At 53.2% G+C, this 20,105-nt stretch overlaps 1 protein-coding gene across 7 annotated transcripts in view; it reads left to right on the top strand.

The window, feature by feature from the left end:
* The window catches only part of Arvcf (ARVCF delta catenin family member), a 57,993-nt gene extending 38,669 nt beyond the window's left edge, over nt 1-19,324 (top strand). The window contains exons 1-18 of one of the 7 annotated variants that reach the window (XM_069994355.1): nt 2,427-2,507; nt 7,583-7,741; nt 7,883-8,409; nt 9,296-9,795; nt 10,965-11,148; nt 11,957-12,074; nt 12,432-12,603; nt 13,211-13,228; nt 14,209-14,280; nt 15,442-15,569; nt 15,801-15,951; nt 16,148-16,346; nt 16,428-16,539; nt 16,638-16,728; nt 17,037-17,090; nt 17,414-17,511; nt 18,104-18,223; nt 18,655-19,324. In XM_069994355.1, the coding sequence (XP_069850456.1) occupies nt 2,487-2,507; nt 7,583-7,741; nt 7,883-8,409; nt 9,296-9,795; nt 10,965-11,148; nt 11,957-12,074; nt 12,432-12,603; nt 13,211-13,228; nt 14,209-14,280; nt 15,442-15,569; nt 15,801-15,951; nt 16,148-16,346; nt 16,428-16,539; nt 16,638-16,728; nt 17,037-17,090; nt 17,414-17,511; nt 18,104-18,211 (2,712 nt within the window). In that variant the 5' untranslated portion in view covers nt 2,427-2,486 and the 3' untranslated portion in view covers nt 18,212-18,223; nt 18,655-19,324. Of the gene's footprint in view, nt 1-2,402; nt 2,508-7,582; nt 7,742-7,882; nt 8,410-9,295; nt 9,796-10,964; nt 11,149-11,956; nt 12,075-12,431; nt 12,604-13,210; nt 13,229-14,208; nt 14,281-15,441; nt 15,570-15,800; nt 15,952-16,147; nt 16,347-16,427; nt 16,540-16,637; nt 16,729-17,036; nt 17,091-17,413; nt 17,512-18,103; nt 18,224-18,654 lie in introns of those variants that run through there. The other 6 variants (XM_069994351.1, XM_069994356.1, XM_069994352.1 and 3 more) reach the window with 6 other exon arrangements.
* Nucleotides 19,325-20,105: the final 781 nt, after the last annotated feature.

The raw sequence follows: 20,105 nt of genomic DNA, 5'->3' as shown, positions 1-20,105 counted from the left end.
TAGACACTCAGCAGAGCTATCCTTGCCCAGTGGAGAAGGTACTACCATATCAAGACCTGGCCAGTTGGCATTGTCCTTGCCTCAGGCTCCATCATGGTATAAGTGTGTGACTATAGGTCACTAGCAGCTGATGAATTGGGGAGAAGAACTAGCATTAAGATCCAGGCAACTGTGTCCTACTCACTGGCCTGGGCAGTCATGAACAGAGAATGCAAGGGGGTTTGAGGTAAAAAACAACAAACAAACAAACAAAAATCACTCATTCCTCTCCAGATGAGGGAATAGACTAGGAGGAGCACATCGTTGGCATCTAGAGTACTTGAATATACTGGCAGTATACCCTATATGCAGCACACTGGGGGGACAGGGTGTAGCCTTGGAAAATTTGTCTTTCAGAGTGGGGGGTAGGGGAGAAGTAGGCCAGAAGACAGATGCCAAGCCTGTTGCCCCTTTTCTTACTACATCTGTGGTGTTTCATTGGGCTGGCTTCACTCTGGTCATCCCAGAACTTTTTTTTTTTTTTTTTTTTTTGCCTGTCCTGGGGCTTGAATTCAGGACCTGCACACTGTCCCTGAACCTGTTTGCACTCAAGGAAGGCGCTCTACCTCACTTGAGTCACAGCACCACTTCTGGCTTTTTCTAAGAAGTTTGTTGAAGATAAGAGTCCCGCTTTCCTGCCCGGCTGGCTTTGAACTGCGCTCCTCAAATCTCATCCTCCTGAGAAGCTAGGATTATAGGCATGAGCCACTGGTGTCTGGCTACATTTTCCTCATTCTTCATGAAGGGATTTTCTTTGGTGAGGTATGACTGGATGAGCCAGCTACTGCCCTCCTCTCTAGTTTTTTTCCCCCAGCAGAACCAGATCCTCAGGGGTGGCTGCTGGGAGGTTAGGGATAGAAGAGGCACAACTTGGTAAGAGAAGCACGGATCAGCAACTCAACTCCACCCCAGACACCACTTCCCAGCAGCTCAAAGGCATAGCAGAGAGAGAGAAATCTGAAGCCAGCTCTGCGTATAAGACTTTTAGCTGAAGTCTCATCAGAGAGATTGTGCCACCTCAAGAGTTATCCCTCTTCCTCACTGGTCTACTCTTGGGGCAGGGAGAGTTTGGTCCTTTGTATCTTAAAAATTGTTTTAAATTATCTTTAAGTAGTTGTACAAAGGTTGTCCCATTTAACAAAGCAGTTTATGAATACAATGCATCTTAATCAGTCTCACCCCCTTCAACATTCTCACCCTCCTTCAACCCACTTCTCTTACTTTTCTTAATTGTGTGAAATATATAGTGAATTCTTGACTGCATTCTCCCCCGCTTCCTTCCTTCATTTGCTTACCCCTCTCCCTGTGGCCCCACTCCCACCTTTCATATACCCATTTCCTGGTACTCTTTTGTTGTTGTTCTAGTAGGTAAGGAGGCTTGAACTCAGGACCTGGGTGCTGTCCTTTAGCTTATTTGCTTAGCTCCACTTCTGGCTTTTTGCCAGTTAATTGGAGAGGAGTCTCATATGCTTTTTTGCCCAGGCTGGCTTTGAACCATGATCCTCGGGTTTATCCTCTTGAGTAGCTAGGATTATAGGCACCTGGCAGTCCTCTGTATCCTGATGGGAAAAATGGCCAGGACATAATCATACTCCCCTGCAGGCCACTCACCAGATCCACGTGGGGTTCTGAACTCTTCCTTGCAGCCCCATCCTAGGTAAAAGAAATCCTGTAGTGGGGCACTGGTGACTCATACCTGTAATCCTAGCTACTCAGGAGGCTGAGATCTGAGGATCACAGTTTGAAGCCAGCTTGGGTAGGAAAAGTCCGTGAGACTCACCTCTAATTAGCCACCAGAAAACCGAATTGGTGCTGTGGCTGCAAGTGATAGAGCCGAGCCTTGAGCAAAGAGCTCAGAGACAGCACCCAGGCCCTGAGTTCAAGCACCACGACTAACAACAACAACAGATCCAGTCGGCAATGATGTGATTGGACCTCATCACACAGTAAGGATAAACTAACAGCCCGAGAAGCTTATGCCAGCTAAGGTGGCCTTGTGCGCTGTTCTGGGAATGACCCTGGCTGTGGGGGAACTCAGCTTCCATAACTGTACAGGTGGGAGGTGTGTGTATGCTTATTTATTAGGGGCAAACAAGTCTGGGAAAGATGACTTAGATGAAGTCTCTTGGCAGGGAAAATGTTATCCCCTGGGGCAAGGGCCTGGAGCCCAGACCAGCTACCAGGGACTAGGGGGCCACCCGGCTGGCCTGGCTGCAGAGCCCCTCCCTCCCTTGCTGGTAGGTTGGGCGGAGCAATGCCCTGCCCCAGCATCCAAGCCCCGCCCCGCCTGGGCGCGGCTCCTCCCGATTGGCTGCTCGCCGAGACTGCCCCCAGATCCACCCCCCGCGGGGAGTGAGTCCGCGGAGCCGGGGCTGCTGAGGCGCCCGAGCAGAGCCGGGTCCATCGCTGTCGTCTCTGCCAGCCTGCATCCTCCTAGTCCCGGTCCAATGCCAGCCGAACTCAGACAGGTTGGAGGGAACTTGGTTCCAGGCAGGGGGCGGGAGCACCGTACTGGGCCCAGCGGCAGAGGGCGGGGGCTCTGGCCTTCCCAAGAAGACCAGCTTTTGTTCCGCTGAGCCGCTGGCCCCAAGCAGCTATTGTCTACGCTCCCTGCCGGGTTGCACAGGACCTGCCGCGGTGGCGCGAGTGAACAGGCTGCCCAGGCGAGCGCGGGGCGGGGCGGGGCCCGCGGAGGGCTCTGGAGCCCAGGCACGGGAGCAGGGTGGGCGACCCTGTACTCAGAACGTGCCAGAACCGGAGTGGGTGCACCTGAGCTACCCCCAAGACAGGTGGAGACAGACTGGAGTGTGGAGACGGAGCCTTCCCAAGCAGCCTCCTTTCCGTGCAGAGGGAGGCTGAGACTGGAGAGGGAAGTCCTCTTAGGCCTCCTGATCCCTGGGGACTTTCTTGCTTTTCCTTTGCAAAGGAACTTCTGGAGCTTAATGGAAGCCCTTTCTGTTGGGGAGTGCACCTGACAGGAGGGGTGAACCAATCCTGCCCATGTGTGAGGCAGGAGGGGCCTGGAGCAATTCCTAGTTGTCTATTCCCTGGCATTGGGATGAAGGAGAAGGCAGGTGGGCAGCCTGTAGTCTGCTTAGTGGGGTGGGGTTCAGTACAGGGGAAACAGGTTAAGTATACCACCAACTACCAAAAGTCCCATGATGATGAGAGAGGAAGAGCTCCCACACACCTGCCTACTTGGTCTCTGCCTATTACACCACACTGATGTGACCACAGTTTTGGCCACTGACTGCCCAGAGATGGAGGGGGTCAGTGTAGCTAAGAGCTGGGCTTAGAGAAGCTGGGATAGGAGCTCTCCCAAGCTTGCTCTCTAGCCTGCTAGGCAACAGATGCCTCTGGGCCTTTCAGCCCACTTTGCCTGTGACCACACCCCAGCATTCTGCTGCTGTGGGCTTCAGGAGCTGGGTAGAGGCTGTACCAGGGGAGGTGGTGTTTTTGTTTTTTTGTTTTTGATGACCAAGGCCTGATGTAGGATATGCTGTCTGTTTGCTTTGCACTCTGCTAAAGAGATTCAGAATTGACTCGTCCATTCTGTCCAGTGGTAGCTGTTTCTGGAGCCCTAGTCCAGAAACTGTGGTCTCTAAACATACATTTCACCTTAACATGTGCCTTCCCTGCACAAGCAGGGCCTTGCACAGAATGGGATAGCCACTTCTGTTTTTCTGTTCTTTATGATACAAACTGTGATTACTTTTTTTTTTTTTTTTGGTTGGTCATAGAGCTTGAACTCAGGGCCTGAGTGCTGTCCCTGAGCTTCTGTGTGCAAGGCTCTACCACAGTGAGCCACAGCTCCACTTCCAGTTTTCTGGTAGTTAATTGAGATAGGGGTCTCACAGACTTTCTAGCCCTTTATTGCTAGCTTTGAACTGGGATCCTCAGATCTTAGCCCCCCAAGTCTATAGGATCATTGGTATGAGCCACCAGCACCTGACTGGTTGTTCAATTATGAAGTACATCATTTCACATTTTGCTTTCCATCACCCCCTCCCCATCCTTATCTGTCCACATGAATGGACTAGCACCATGTAACCCTCCTTCCTCTGTGTGAGGAAGTCCCTGTGTATGAGCTTAGGAATCTCATGTTATGCTCAGTACTAGGCCTGTGGAAAACATCTAGAAAGCAGCAGTGGGCTAGTGGGAATGCTTTACTGGCCCCTCCCATAAGCCCATGGAGCACTTGTTATTCCTCTTAGGGCTAAGCCCAAAAGCCATGGACCTGTTTTTCTACACATGGGAGTGTTCTGGGATGGATTTTAATTTTTGTTTCACAGGTGATGACTGTTGACTAGGTATGGTCCTTGTAAGAGGAGAAAGGATCATGCTAGAGTTAGAGAGGAAGATAACAATAGATGGTTGGCCGGACATAGTGTATTGAGGGAGTAGGAACTGGAGTACAGAGGTTATACCTCAAGTAGTAGAGGCAGTGTGGAGCTGCAGGGCCAGAATTCCCTGAGCATGGGCTGGCCTGGACAGGTAGATGTGAGACCTGGAGCCCCATAAGATAGCACTGGGGCCAGATTAAGTTAGGCACCCCGCGAGAGCTTCTCTGTTGAGTGTCAGCTGTATGCTGGTCATCAGTGCACTGTCCCACAGATTAACCCTGAAGATGTTACAGAGGCCTGGGCCACAGGATGGGCTTTGAGACTCTTACTACCATACCATAGGCCTCAGTTTCCCTATCTCTGCTACCATCTCTGTGATCTCTTAGTGGGTGTTGGGTGGGTGGTTTGGGAGCCACTGTCTCTATCCATGTATGTTGAAAACACATCCTTTATGGATAAGAGTCTGGACAAGTAGTGCAAGAAATGAAGGTACAAGTACTCAGACACATGCCTCTGGGAACATTGGACACAGGGACTGAGTTTGGGGTGCTGTTAGGAAACCTCACTAATTGATGTGCTCAGGACCAATTGCAAAGCTGGGTGTTCATATACTGTGGACATGTGCACATTCCTGTCTGAAGAATTGGGTACATGTCTTTGTGTGTACAAATCCCTATCCGTGTATGTGTGCCCAGGCATGTGTAATGGGGCTAGGCACTTTCTGTGAGCACTGGCTGACTCATGCTCCCACCCACCTGGGTGAAGTCATTGCCTGATTTTAGCTCCCTGAGGTCATTTGCCAGCAGGGACTCCTGAGGCCTCAGGATCTCACAGCCTAGCTATAGAAACCGTGTGTTAGGTTGGAGGCCTTTCTGGGAGTCCTGATTCTCCAGACCATTCCAACTCTGAACTGTGTCAAATATTCACCGGTGCTGGGCAGGAGGAGAAAGCTGGGTGCCTGAATAGCAGTAAGGGGCCAAAGTGTCCATCCTTCAGTTCAATGGCAGGGCAAACCCTGCCACCTAGCTCAGCTATAGTAGGTGCTTCTGAGTATTTAATATATGCAAATATATGCAAATCTACTAAAAAGCCTGTCCTACTGACAGAATATTCTGGGCAACATGTTCTTCAGTTTCGATTTTCCCCCTACTGCCAGGCCAGCCCTTTGGTGCCTAGCCCAGAATGCTGGAGGTCTGACTATCAGAGGGTTCAGGGCCTGACATACCATCACCAAAAACGGATGGGATATCTCAAGCTCCAGTACAGAGGGATGCCCCTATGCCTGCTCCTCCAGAGTCATCCATACTCCCTAGTGACCTTGGAAGAGAGCCCAGGCTACTCTGTTTGACAGCCAGCCAGTTATCCCTACAGTGGGCCTCAGTCTATTTCTTTTCCCAGGGAACAGGGTCGCCTTATTCTGGCCAGGTCCCAGCAGGCATTCTGCTCCGTCCTGAGGATAAGAAGGTGGCTGCCAAGGCCCTCCCCTCAAGGGTGAGGCAAGGCTCAAAGGCTTCCTAGTCAGTGTTGAATTCCTGATACCAGTTATGAAGTTCTGGGTCAATCTCCCCTCTGCCAGGCCTCAGTTTCCTCAGCTATGGTCACATGATCTCTAGCCCTCTCAAGCCCTGCTCTGCTGTCTTTTGTCACCAGAGTTTGAGGGATGTACTCATCTTAGCATGCTAGCATAGCTTCCTCAGACTCCTGCACTGTATATATTAGGGGCCAAGCCTTTCCCCAGAACAGGACATCGACCTAAGGACACTGTTGGAACAGACAGGCCATGAGGACAGCACTGGCATTTTTCTTGCACTAAGGGAAGGAAGGACACCACATAGTGATGGAGCCAGATAGGTCCAGTGTAAATGCAGGCCTGCCCTAGGCCTCTACTTGGTGTTTGCAGGCTTCAGGGGGCCTAGGCAGGGGACCATCCTGCCTGGACTATAGCGTGTGGGGTATGTCCTCCTGCTGACCCGGTTCTGGCTGCTGGGGAATGTGCCGCCTACCACAGCTTGAGTTTCAGGCCATGCCCAGGCCGCATGCCGATCCCAGGATGTTGATGTGGTGGGGCCCTGGAACTGGAGAACTGTGTGGGCACAGCCCCAAGGGCGGAACATGGATCTCAGGGGTCCTCGTGCTAGACAGCACAGCAGGGACTGGCCTCTCTTTTTTAAGCCTGTTTACCTACTGGCAAGTCCAGCTGATAAGCATGTGGGCCTCAGAAGGGTCTCAGTCCAGAACTATATCACCTAATAACCTAATATTCCACCACCTAAACCTCCCATGCTGCATGACAGCAAAGAGGCTGCAGGTGTAACTGCATTCTCTCTAGTCTCTGTTGTGATGTCCAAGCTCTTTATCAGCTGAGGAAATTGGCCAGAGGTAAAGCTAGGCTGGGCTCAAAGGCACCTGAGTGTTACTGTATACTCCAAGAGTGTCTGGGCTGAAGTGGCACTGTGGCTTAAAGTGGTAGAGTGTGAGCCTTGAACAAAAGCGCTCTAGGACAATACAAAGGCCCTGAGTTCAACAACAAAAAAATCTTTTAGGTGGACACTGGTGGCTCATTCCTGTAATCCTAGCTTCTCAGGAGCCTGAGATCTAAGGATTGCAGTTCAAAGCCAGCCCAGGCAGGAAAGTCTATTGAGACTCTTATCTCCAATTAACCACCCAAAAACTGCATATGAATCTATAGCTCAAAGTGGTAGAGTGCTAGCTTTGAGCAAAAAGAGCTCAGAGACAGTGCCCAAGCCCTGAGTTCAAGCCCTATGACCAACCAAAAGGAAAAAACAAGAGTCTGGGCTGGAAGGAACAAGGATATTTTAGTGTTCTGGATGCACAGTGCATTTTGGGAGCTGGGTATTTTTGTCCTGTGGGGGTGTCTGGCTGGTCTTGTGGCAAGAGCTTGGGTGTGGCCATGGGAGTCAGTGAACTATGCTGAAACTGCCACCCCACGGTGTGTACATTTAAGGCTTCTCGAGTGGGTAGGCCCCAAGACAATTTGAGGGCCCAGCCAGGGATGGCAGGTGATGCCAGAAGGACATCCTGCAGGTCCCACCTGTTCCTACTTAGGCCTGGAGGAGCCTGGAGACTTAGGGAGCCCTGCCCCCATGCTTGTCTGCCTCTGCAGTTCTGAGGAGGTCCTGGGATAGAGAGCCAGCAACCTCTTGCTTCCTGCCTCCTAATAACTATCCTTCTCTTCCCAGGAACAGAGTCCGGGCAGCCAGGCATCACTGGCCACAATGCCAGAGGCACCTGAAGTGCTAGAGGAGACAGTGACAGTAGAAGAGGACCCTGGCACACCTACTTCCCATGTGTCCATTGTTACATCTGAAGACGGCACAACTCGGCGCACTGAGACCAAGGTATGGCCAAGTCTGGGTGTTTGAACTGGCTTCCTGGGGACACCCAAAGTTTGGGTTGAAAATGAAAGCCATCCTAGCTGTGCCACAGTACTACCCACGTCTTGGGATGCCAAAGGCACCCATCACCCACTTATCTCTCAGGTCACCAAGACAGTCAAGACAGTGACCACGAGGACAGTACGCCAGGTGCCTTTGGGCCCAGATGGACTCCCCTTGCTGGATGGCGGCCCTCCACTTGGCCCCTTTGCTGATGGCCCCTTGGACCGGCATTTCCTGCTACGAGGCGGTGGTCCAGCAGCCACACTTTCCCGAGCTTACCTCAGCAGTGGGAGTGGCTTTGCTGATGGCCTAGAGCCCCGTGATGGTCCCAACTATGGCAGCCTGTCCAGAGGGCTAGGGGTGCGGCCCCCCCGCACTGGACCCCTTGGCCCAGGATCTGGTGATGGCTGTTTCACATTGCCTGGTCGCCGGGAAGCCTTCCCTGTGGGTACTGAGCCTGGTCCTCCAAGTGGCCGCTCCCTCCCCGAGCGTTTCCAGGCAGAGCCCTATGGCCTGGAGGATGACACACGAAGTCTGGCTGCTGATGATGAGGGGGGCCCTGATCTGGAGCCTGACTATGGTACAGCTGCACGAAGAAGACCTGAGTGTGGACGGAGCCTTCGTGCCAGGTAAGCACCATGTTTCCTGTGGGATTTTATCTTCAGCTCTTCAGCCACAAAGTACCTACAGGTAGTCAGCTGCTGAAGCTGAGTTGGTCATACACACCTTAGTTTGAATTAGCCTTGTCTCTTCTAAAGGACAACAGCAAAGGCAGGCCCTAGGTAGAAATTATGCTGATAGAAGGAAAAGAAAACAGTGCCTGATAACTGGCTTCTGTAGCCAGAGGGCTGTTGAAATCATCCTGAATAGCAGAGGCTCAGGGTGTTAACTCTGTGCATGAAGCCTCCAATTGGAGGCTTCCCTGTGCCTCAATTTCCACTTTGTCCAAAGTAGCCAGAACCTAGAGGCTTAGAGAACCTTCCTGTCAGAGCCCCTCGTTCTGTCTCATATGCCCTCATTATCTATGCCTGCAGAGTGGGGCTATTACCACAGCTTGGGTCCAGATCTTATTGGGCAAGTCATTTAACCCTTCTTCCTAGTCTTAGTCTTTCTTAGGGAAGTAGATTCAAGAGCAGTTACTGTCACGGCTAAGGATATCTTATGCCCTAAATGTCTCTTGGATGGTGAGGGTCATCCACTTCTCACACATCCTAGTACCAACCACATGATCTTATGGAAGAGAAGTAGGACATCACTGACAGAATGCTGCATGGCGACATGCTTGTTCAGGATAGGAGAAACTCCCCATACTGGGAGGGATGCTGGCCTCTGGCTGGAGTTTGGCTCTGCTTTGACTCTAAGACAGTTCTTGCTGGGCTGGTACATAACTCAGAACCTACTTTATGCTTGGAGCTGAGGCTCCCAACCCAGCTTGCTCCTGCTTGGTGAGCTTTACATTTCCAGGGTGGTGGGCAGCACAGGACTGCTGCTCACCCACCCTTCCTACTTGCATAGGGCTTATGAGGATGTGGCTGATGATGCAGGTGAGCTGACAGATGAGCGGCCCCCATTCCCAGCAGCAACAGCACCACTGGCCCAGCCTGAGCGAGGCAGCTTGGGCAGCCTGGACCGAGTGGTACGACGCTCACCTTCAGTGGACAGTGCCCGCAAGGAGCCACGCTGGCGGGATCCTGAGTTGCCTGAGGTGCTGGCCATGCTGCGACACCCTGTGGACCCAGTGAAGGCCAATGCGGCCGCCTACCTGCAGCACTTATGCTTTGAGAATGAGAGCATTAAGCGGCGTGTTCGGCAGCTGCGTGGGCTGCCACTGCTTGTGGCACTGTTGGACCACCCTCGGGCTGAGGTGCGGCGCCGAGCCTGTGGGGCACTGCGCAACCTCTCCTATGGCCGTGACACAGATAACAAGGCTGCCATCCGGGACTGCGGAGGTGTGCCTGCCCTGGTACGCCTGCTGCGGGCTGCCCGTGACAATGAGGTTCGGGAGCTGGTCACTGGTAAGTGGGTTTGGGATACACCTGCTTCTCTAGGAAGATGAGAGCAAGGTTCAGCCTGTGAGAGAGAACACCCAGATAGTCAGGGGTGCCAGCTTGCCCTGCAGGCAGACATCAGACCCAGATGCTGTGACCAATTCCTATTCTCTACCAGCAAGGCTGACACTAGCCCCTTAAACAGTGGTCCCTTTCTACCTTCCCTGATGTCCCCACAGCTCCCCTGGGACTTGCCTCCCTGGTTCTTATTGCATGACAATGCAATGTAAGTCTGTGCCTTATAGGACTTGAAGGTCATATAGCCAACTCTTGTAGCTCTATGATCTCAACAGTATTTGTCCTACCCATCTGCCATGGCCTTTTGCATTCCAGTCTGTTCCTCTCAGCTGAAAGCCATTGTTGGGTGCTGCTTGAACATCTAGCTCAGGCCAAGATGGGCACCCAGAGCTTCTCATGGCTTTTGTTACTTCCTAAGTTCCTGTATGGGTTGGAGGTGTTACTTTGTACTAGAGCTTGTGTAGTATGTACTAAGGCCTTCAGTTCCATCTCCAGCACCAAAAAAAAAAAACACAAAACTCCTGGGCTGGGAAGGTAGCTCAGTGGTAGAGTGTTTGCCTTGCATGCATGAGGCCCTGGGTTCGATTCCTCAGCACCACATAAGAAGAAAAAGCTGGAAGTGGCGCTGTGGCTCAAGTGGTAGAGCTCTAGCCTTGAGCTGAAGAGCTGAGGGACAGTGCCCAGGCCCAGAGTTCAGGCCCCACAACCGGCAAAAAAAAAAACAAAAACTCCAACTCTAGCCAGATGCCGGTGGCTCATGCCTGTAATCCTACCTACTCAGGAGGCTGAGATCTCAGGATCACGGTTCAAAGCCAGCCCCAGCAAGGAAAGTCGTGAGACTCTTATCTCTAATAAACCACCAGAAAACCAGAAGTGGTGCTGTGGCTCAAGTGGTAGAGTGCTTGCCTTAAGCTGAAGAGCTGAGGGACAGCGCCCAGACCCAGAGTTCAAGCCCCACAACTGACAAAAACAAAAACAAAAAAACCCAAAACAAAAAACTCCAACTCTCCTAACTTCCTGTGGGACTTGGGCACAAGACCAGTCTTGATTGGGATGCCCTGGAGAGGCAAGGGAGGTGAGGCCCATGGTCAGCAGAGTTGCGTGGTGGCATCCCACAGGCACACTCTGGAACCTGTCATCCTATGAGCCCCTGAAGATGGTCATCATTGACCATGGCCTGCAGACACTGACCCATGAGGTCATAGTGCCCCACTCGGGCTGGGAGCGTGAGCCCAATGAAGACTCCAAGCCACGGGATGCTGAATGGACGACTGTCTTCAAGAACACATCTGGCTGCTTGAGGTGTGGGCAGGGGCTGGGCTCAGGCTGTTCCTGCAGGATGCTGGGGTGTCAGAGTCTGCATGCATACACAAGCCTTCTCCTGCAGCTGCCATATCTTCAAGGTCCCAGTGTAGAACACTATCAGGCAGCTGAATCTTAGTAGCTTCAGACCCACATCCTAACAATGAGAAATGATGTCAGATGGTGCTGCTCTCACACCCAAAGACACTCTCTGGATAAGGTTTTCCCTCTTTCCCACAGTTCCCTACCATTCCAGCCCTCCCATTGCTGTGCCCACCCTTCTATTACCATGATAGCCAAGAAGGCAGAGCAGGACCATCATCTCCAGTCTTCCTTAGAGGCTCCTTTCTCCAGCCTGTGGCCCTTGCCCTCCTATTTCCTCCCATCCCTAGGTCATCCTGCAGAGACCTCAGTCAAGAGTCCTACCTGTCATCAATGTGTGCTATCATGGCCCCATGAGGTCCTGACCTTGGGGCAAGTTGGGGCACAGGGAACTGACACTGGGATGGAGGGTTGGAATTACCCATGCACAGAGTCGGGCCTCTGGGCCCAACTCTGTGCCTTTCAGTTCACTTGGGAGTCAGTCCTTCCTGTTCCACCTAAAGTCCACCTCCTGGGTCTGGGTATTTAAACCTCTGCCCCTCTATTCTGTGCTCCAGGCTGTGGTGTACTGTCCAGAGTCCCTGGGGAGAGCATCAGGGCCTATTGTGCAGATGAGGACCAGATCCTGGGCCGGTGGTGGGTGGGGCTGAGGGAAATTCCTATGGACTAGGGCCAGGGATCACTGGGCCTACTTTCGGCCACCTAGGAACGTGAGTTCAGATGGTGCCGAGGCCCGCCGGCGACTCCGGGAGTGTGAAGGGCTGGTGGATGCGCTCCTGCATGCCCTGCAGTCGGCAGTGGGCAGGAAGGACACGGACAACAAGGTGGGTGGAGTAACTTGGGAACAGTCTCACCAACTCTGAGACAGATGGTGTAAGAGTGGGACCCGGGGGTGTGGGAAGTCGAAGGTGGCTAATGGGGAAAGGCTGTGTGAGTCTGGGCAGCCCATTTGGAATGGCCATACTGGGACATGGTTCTACACATGGCAAGTGGTCTGCAAGAGCCAAGCTTCCTCCTGTGGCCCTCACTGGCAATTCCCTCTTATGCGGGCCCCTACCTCAGGCCTTGTTGCCTCTACACTTTGGGCACACTAGCTGTTGCCAGTCTTTCCTGGGGGCTTGGGTTGTTCAGCCACCCCCTTGCCCCATGGCCCAGCCCCACCAGGTCACCTTTCCCCACAGTCAGTGGAGAACTGCGTGTGCATCATGCGGAACCTGTCCTACCACGTGCATAAGGAGGTGCCTGGGGCTGACAGGTACCAAGAGGCTGAGCCCGGGCCCCCAGGCAGTGCCACAGGCTCCCAGCGCCGGAGGAGAGATGATGCAAGCTGCTTTGGTGGAAAGAAGGCCAAAGGTGGGTGGGATTAGGGCACTTCTCTAGCCCTTGCTCCCATAGCTCAAGGCTCTCCATATTTGTGGTAGGCTGTCATGGAGGCTGGAGGACATCTGGTCAGTGCTCAGTGGGCAGACAGGAAGCTGAAGAGGGCACTGTCCTAGATCACACCAGCTGACAGGCCAGGGCTCAGACTCAAGTCCCTACTGTGTAACCTGAGGGATCACCTGGATAACTGCTCAGACTCTGTCCTTCAACTCTGGAGAAGGGTTCTTTGGGCTCACAAGTGAAAACTGGACATTCACAGAGCAACTGGAAGCTCTGAGCCCTGCAGGCATACCCCACTCGACCTGTCTGGGCCACTGCTACACACTAGCACCTTTGGAACCTACAGGGTACAGGGTGCAGTGGGACTATCCAACAGCAGTTGTAGTGGGGTCTATGCATTACCTTCACCTGACCCCAAGCATCCCCTTCCTGCCCCACTGGTGGACACTCAGGTCCCAAGACTCATTGGGGTGAGGCTCCACATCCTGTCTGCTTGATCCAGTGTGCAGTGGGAACACGAGGGCATGGGGAGGGTGCTACCCACTCAGGCTCATCTCCTCTCTCCTGTGCTTCCTTCCAGAGGAGTGGTTCCATCAAGGTGAGTCCTGTTTGTCCTGTTGTCCAGGCCTGGCAGGTGCAGTGGGCACTAGAAAAATGCTATCCCCATGGCTCAGGCTCAGGCTCAGTTATTTCCATGACAACTATAGTGCAGTGGTCACCAGGATGCCTTCCAGCCTCCAGCCCCTCTCCCACCCCTAGTCCTATCTCCATGACAACTGCATGGACAGGACAAAGGCAGGAATGTGAGTCGCAGACTGGTGAGGCGGCCAAGGGTTGCCCTCTTAAGTCAGACCCAGCTATCCAGGCAGGCTGAGGCAGAGAAGACAATACGTGGGGCCTGGGTCATGTCTGTGCCCATGGGCGCCAGGGAGCAGGCTGCCCCCTCGCATGGAATGGGTAATGTGTTGATTCAGATATACAAAGTTAACATGTGGGTGGGCAAGGCAGGGGCCCCAGATCAGCTGATCCTGGCTTGCTCTCAGTTGAGATGGGGTGGTGGGTTCCTAGAAGTATACCAGTGTTTTGTAGGGAGCTTTGTTTAGCTGGTATAAAGGCTAGATCTTACTTACGGCCTCTAGAGGAGTTTTCTCCTTGGGTGGAACTCAAGTCTCCCTGCCCTGCTTCATCATGTTACCCCAGCAAGCTCTTGTTTCTCTGCTTGTTACCTACATGCCACCTAACCTAGGTTCCTGCTTTCTCAGTTCATACAACTGAACCATGCAGCCGCATGGGCACTGTGAAGAGGCTCTTTGGCATAGTTCCCAATCCTATGATGGGAGAAGAGGCCTAGGTACTCAAGGCAGGTCTAGGATATCCCCAGGCCCCACTGTCTCCTCTCTGGGCCAAGCTGCCTGCCTGAACTCTGAATGGTGCTCCATTTCCAGAATCTCTTGGTGTTTAGGCCTGCATATGGGTGCTCTTTGGGCTCTGGGCAGGAAAGAGTTATGTCTAACCTTTCTAACACACACATATCCATCCATGGAATCTGTCTTACCTCCAACTACCCTTCCATTCTAGGGAAGAAGGATGGTGAGGTGGACCAGAACTTTGACACGCTGGACCTGCCCAAGCGAACTGAGGCTGCTAAAGGTGAGTGGACAGAGGTACAGAGCCAGTGTTGCTAGGAGAGTTGGAGCCCAGACTAGCCAGGAGGAAAAGCTTTGTGCCACTGAGTGAGCCTGAGAGATCAGATGGAGAAATAAGGTGGACAAGTGTGGAGTTCTCTGAAGTCCAGGCCCTGGGACTTGGGGGGTTCAGATTCAGGGTCAGAGTCATAGCCTATTTTAGCTAGGATAAATGGAAAGCCACCGTGGGTGGGTTGGAAGGAGCTGTCAGTGAGGACATTTGGACCATGTTGGGAGCAAGGGCTAAGGCACAAGAATGTCAGACTCCTGGACGTCCCTTTTAGATAAATCCAATAAGACTGCCTGATGGGGTCCAGACAGCCCTGCAAGTCAGAGGAGCCTAGAAATCCCCAAAGAGGGAGATGTGGAAGGCCCCTGCCATGGAAATTGTGTGGGGAGCCATTTTAGGCAGTACAACTGGCTTGTGCAAATACCCAAGATGAGAATATACTTGGAGCCTTTGTGGTGTAGGAAACCCAACAGGCTAGAATGGAAGGAGAGAGAGGGTGGTATAAGGACAGGAGAAGAGGGGTGATGAAATATGAATGGTAGGACAGGCTGTAGGAAAATAATCTCCTGAGGCAGGCAAATGCCTGAGCTTGTGGACAGGTAGGCTTGGAAGATGCTTCTAGGCCCTATCTTTGAAATCCTCTATGGGGCAGCCATGCTTCCATAGTGGGTAGGGCCACAATCATGGAGAGCCTAGAATGGTTGCCTGAGAGGGTGAGCAAGGGGCAAAATCCTGGTTCAGCAGCTTATTACATACTCTGAAGGCTGGTCTTGTTGCTAGAGAGGGCCCCTAATTAATAAAGGGAATGTGGCTCAGTTGACACTCTCCCACCCCCAAATCCTGGATGCTCATGCTGCTAGGTAGATCCAGTCTCATTTATTTGGCAGCATAGTCGTAGAAGGAATGACCTCTCCCAAGTCGGTTACCTCCTGATTAACTGTTTTCCTTTCTGAGAAATGGTGACACTTCTCCCTTTGGGCCACGAGCAAGGGGTGAATGCATTAATACTAATCATGCCCTTACTGCTCCACACCCACCCCTGGAATATTGATGAGGGAAGATGATAGGGAGGAGGTTCTGGGTAACCTTGGCTGTCTGTGGTTGCCCTATGTGTAGGCTTTGAGCTGCTGTACCAGCCTGAAGTAGTACGTCTCTATCTCTCCCTCCTCACCGAGAGCCGGAACTTCAACACTCTGGAGGCTGCAGCAGGTGCCCTGCAAAACCTCAGCGCAGGCAACTGGATGGTGAGGGGCCAGACCTGGCAGGAAGGAAAGATCTAGACAAAGAGGGAAATCCAGGCTTCCCCATTAGCGCTGCTCCTCATATCTGGGTTGGCCAGAAAAGGAGGAGGACATTGCACTTCCCAAAGGTTCGGGAGGTTCAGGGTACATGGTCTAAAAGCATTATGCTGGGGTTGGGCCTTGTGCAGCCAGACTTCCCTCTGAGTAGCCCACTTCCTACTTCCACTCCCACAGTGGGCCACATACATCCGTGCCACTGTGCGTAAGGAGCGCGGGTTGCCGGTACTGGTAGAACTGCTGCAATCGGAGACCGATAAGGTGGTGCGAGCAGTTGCCATCGCCTTGCGAAACCTATCTCTGGACCGCCGCAACAAAGACCTTATTGGTGAGGATGTTTGGCGGGGCCAAACCTGGGAGTGCAACAGTTGGGGACCCATCCCTGTGTCTTAGGCTAGTCCCAGCTGGGGGAACTGACTTCTTGGACCAATCCTGAAGTCTTAGTCTTATGCTCCTCCTGAACCCTGCTCCTTCCCACTGGGGCGGGGCAGAGGTGTGTCCTGACCCCTGCCCCTGCCTCTCAGGGAACTATGCCATGGCAGAGCTGGTGCGGAATGTTCGCAATGCACAGGCACCTGTCCGCCCCGGGGCTCGCTTGGAGGAGGACACGGTGGTGGCTGTGCTCAACACCATCCATGAGATCGTGTCTGATAGCCTGGACAATGCACGCTCACTCCTGCAGGCCCGTGGTGTGCCAGCGCTGGTGGCGCTCGTCGCCTCCAGGTGGACGGGGGCCTGGGAAGGGGGTGGGGTGGGGGGCGGGGAAAGAGCTGGCCGCTGACCCCGCCCTTGGCCCTTTCATAGCCAGTCTGTGCGTGAGGCAAAGGCGGCATCCCACGTGCTTCAAACCGTGTGGAGCTACAAGGAGCTGCGAGGAGCCTTGCAGAGGGACGGCTGGACGAAGGCGCGCTTCCAGGTGCGGCCTGCAGGGGCCTTTCCTGTTTCAGTTTACCAGGTGTAGTCCCTAAGCAAAAGTGCCTCTGACCTCTCCCACCTGTGTTTTGTGCGCCCCAGTCAGCTGCTGCCACTGCCAAGAGTCCCAAGGGAACGTTGAGCCCTGGGGGCTTCGATGACAGCACACTGCCACTGGTAGACAAGAGCCTGGGTGAGTACAAGCCAGGAAGGAGGGAATATGGGAGCCCATTCCTGAGGCTGGAGGAGCTCCCACCTGCAGTGATGGTAACAAGGCCGGCGAAGGCCAGGGAAGGAAGGCGTGCCTTTTCCTCTTTATGTCATCTGCTTGGGTGTGTGGAGGAGATGCCTTCAGATAAGGAAGAAAGGTAGAGAAATGCCAAGACATTAGTGATAGAACACCTAAGGTTGCTGAGGTCTACCTGGTGCTGGGCTTGTCTGTGACCCTGGCCCCCAGCCTGTCTACCGCTCACAACCAGAGCCCCTGCCCCTGCCTTGCAGATGGTGAGAAGCCAGGCAGCCGAGATGTGATCCCCATGGACACACTTGGCCCAGGTGAGGTCAAGCATGGTTTGATTGTTGTCTACTCAGGGAGAAGGGAGGAGCCTGAGCCAGGACTGTTGGTTTTATGGGGTAAGCATGGTCGGTGCTGAGATGCTTTCCAAAAAGGTGTTATTTGGTAAGATTTCATTTGGGGATGCTCAGCAGATATGAAGCAGAAATGGTGAGGGGGCACGGGACAGGGTCAGAGTGGGTGGGGATCCTCTGTAAAAACCCCTTATTTCAAGGGTCCCTTGTGTCTGAGATGAAGGTTGCATGGTCCTTCAGTACCTACCTCTCAGAACTTGCCTCATGCTCCCCCTCTACGCTGCCCACAGATGGATACTCCACTGGATATTCTACTGTGGACCGGAGGGAACGGAAGGCCCTGGGCAGTGACTCTGCAGGTGAAGCCTCTGAAAAGGAACCTTTGAAAGTAAGTGGCCATGGGTACTTACCAAGGAAGCTCCATGTACAAGGCTTGCCCAGAGAGTAGCTAGGCAATGCAAAGCTTGACTTGGGACCTGAAGCCTGGCGGGGCTGGTGCTCATCTCCAAGTAGCTGGGCTGTGGGTCCAAGTCTAAGCAGTATCCCTTCATCAGTCAGATGGTGGATGCTGTTGGGTAGAGAGCTCACCCCTGGTGGGAGGGAGGGGCAGAGGACAGTCTGCCCAGCCACACCCTGCACAGGACTGAAGAGTCTAAGAAAGTGGTTTATGCACCTTTCTCTGCATGTGTGTGTGTGGGGCGGGGGAGGTGCCTGTCATGGTCCCTGGTGGGAACAGCACCTGCCACTTGCTCTACACCAATCCCATAGACTCATGCACAGACCTCTTGTGTGTGTCCCTGTACCACCCAACACTTGTGTGAGCCATACTGGCTTGACTCCCTTGTGCTGCTGTGACCCTGGCCTGCCACCCTGGCCCTATTCCTACTGACAATTCAGCTTTGCCCTTCAGCTGCAGCTAACATGCTTTCTTTTGCCTTTAACATCTTCTGTCTACCCATCCACCCACTTGTGCACTACAGCCCGATCCTGGCAGGAAGACCCTTCCTCCTGGGCCCAGCAGGCCCTCAGTCAGGCTGGTGGACGCCGTAGGGGATGCTAAGCCTCAGCCTGTTGACTCCTGGGTCTAGCTTGCATGCCGGGTACGTTCTCCTGTCTGGTTGTTGTCCAATGATTTTGCCATCCTTTGGGCCAGGACTTTATGTTGATCTTTGCCAACTGCATGCTCTGTCCTCCTTGTATATTTCCTAGCAGGACCAAAATGCCCAGCTTAGGGAAGGCCAGACTGAGGGCTGAGCAGAAGGGTCCTCCCAGGGTCCACTATGATGAGTCCAGGGAGGGATGGGTCCTCCATACCTTCAAATACCCCTGCATAGGCCCCACAGGACCAGTAAGTCAGAAATAAGTGGTCCCTACTATGACCCTTAGCAGCTGCTTTTGTCCACATAGCTGTCCATGGAGCCCGTGGAGGCAGCAGCTCTGCCAAGATATTGCATGTCACTCTACCCCATTCATTTAGCCCTGCCACCTGCTTGTGTGCTTCTATAGCATTGCCTTATTCCTCCCTTTGCAGGGCCCCAGCCCAGCCATTTCTTAGAGATTGGATCACCTGGAGAAAGGCCCATTCTGAAGTCTGCTGTGGAGCCTCCTGGTGGCAGTTGCTGGCCAAGCTTCTTGCCAGGACCTGACTTGCTGGCACCCCTTCTGTCTTGCCCTGCCGGTTGCTCCCTCTGATCTCCTGATCAAATTCCCTAGGCCTGAGTTAGCTGTTTACTGACATGGTGCTGTGTGTGAGTGTGAAAGAAAAGGCCAGGATGGAGCCCAGGAAGGTAGCAAGGGAGGGCACCTGGCTTTGCTCTGGTGGAATAAAGACTGTGTTCCAGAGAAACAGGTCTGGGGAGTGGGGGTCCTGGGGACAGGCAGCTGGGAAGGGAGGAAGGGTCTCAGGAAAGTTGGATTCCAAAGGGTGGAGGGACTTCCTTTTGTTCGAGGCTGCAAAGTGGAGATCCTGCACTGGATGTCCGGAACCCTCATGCAATGAGATCCTTCCTCAAGTTGCCTCTGGCTGGGGGGGTCACTGTGATGGCTGCACCTGCATCTGCCCAGAACCTCACTGAAATCTCCGGACTGACCCCCAGCAGCACAGGGAACTGCTGTCCAGTGCCTGCTGTTCAGAAAACCACTGACAAAAAAAAAAAAAAAAAAAGCATTAAAAATGAAACCAAAATAAGACTATTGGTAGACATCTAAATTTTTTAAAGAAACTTTAAAAATTAAAAAAAAGCAACAAAGAAATTTGTCTTCCATGGCGCAGACTCTGTGTCTCATTGGCTGGCTGGCCCTTCCCTTAGTGTGGAGAGTGGAGGCCATCATTCTACTGGGTGAGGAATGGGCCCCCATTGATTGTTGGGCATAGTGCTATTGGTGGAGGCACCGCTGCCACCTGATGATGACATAACTTGAGGATAACCTGACTGTAAGGGCCAGCAGTTCCTCAGAATCCCCCCCTCCCGGGGATGGCTGAGAGTGACCTGCATTATCTACGTGTATACATCTATGTGCATGGCTCATGGCTGATCTACTCTGCCCTCACAAGATCTGGTTGGCTTCTGGTGATAGGCTGGCCTGGAGCCTGGGAGCAGAGTTCTGGCCAGAGCTCACTGGGCATGAGTGGAATCTACTAGGACAAGTTGATCTTTGTGTCTGGTCTTGGTGGAGCCTCCTGGAACCTCTCTGGTAGATAGCAATCTGGCTGCTTGAAGGTGCCAGGGCAGCTCTGGATTTAGGCAGACACAAAGCAGCTTGGCTTGCTTGCAAGCAGCTAGGCAACCAGCAGCAATGCCCTGGCTGTTCCAAGCCATTTTCTCCCCATAAATTAGGCCAAATGGGATTAGGGAAGGAGATATTTCCAACTAGTACCAATGTGGGTCCAGAAAGGCAGGGCTCTGAATGGCCCTGTGTCCACTATCTCCAGAACTCTGCTCTGTCAGAGATGGCCAGTTCTGTGCTACTTTTCCAGGCAGG

This window comes from Dipodomys merriami, unplaced genomic scaffold (assembly GCF_024711535.1).
Source record: "Dipodomys merriami isolate MVZ:Mamm:240054 unplaced genomic scaffold, mDipMer1.0.p SCAF_45, whole genome shotgun sequence".
NCBI lineage: Eukaryota > Metazoa > Chordata > Mammalia > Rodentia > Heteromyidae > Dipodomys > Dipodomys merriami.
Note: the sequence above shows the minus strand (reverse complement) of the source record. Positions and strands in the feature narration are given on the sequence as shown.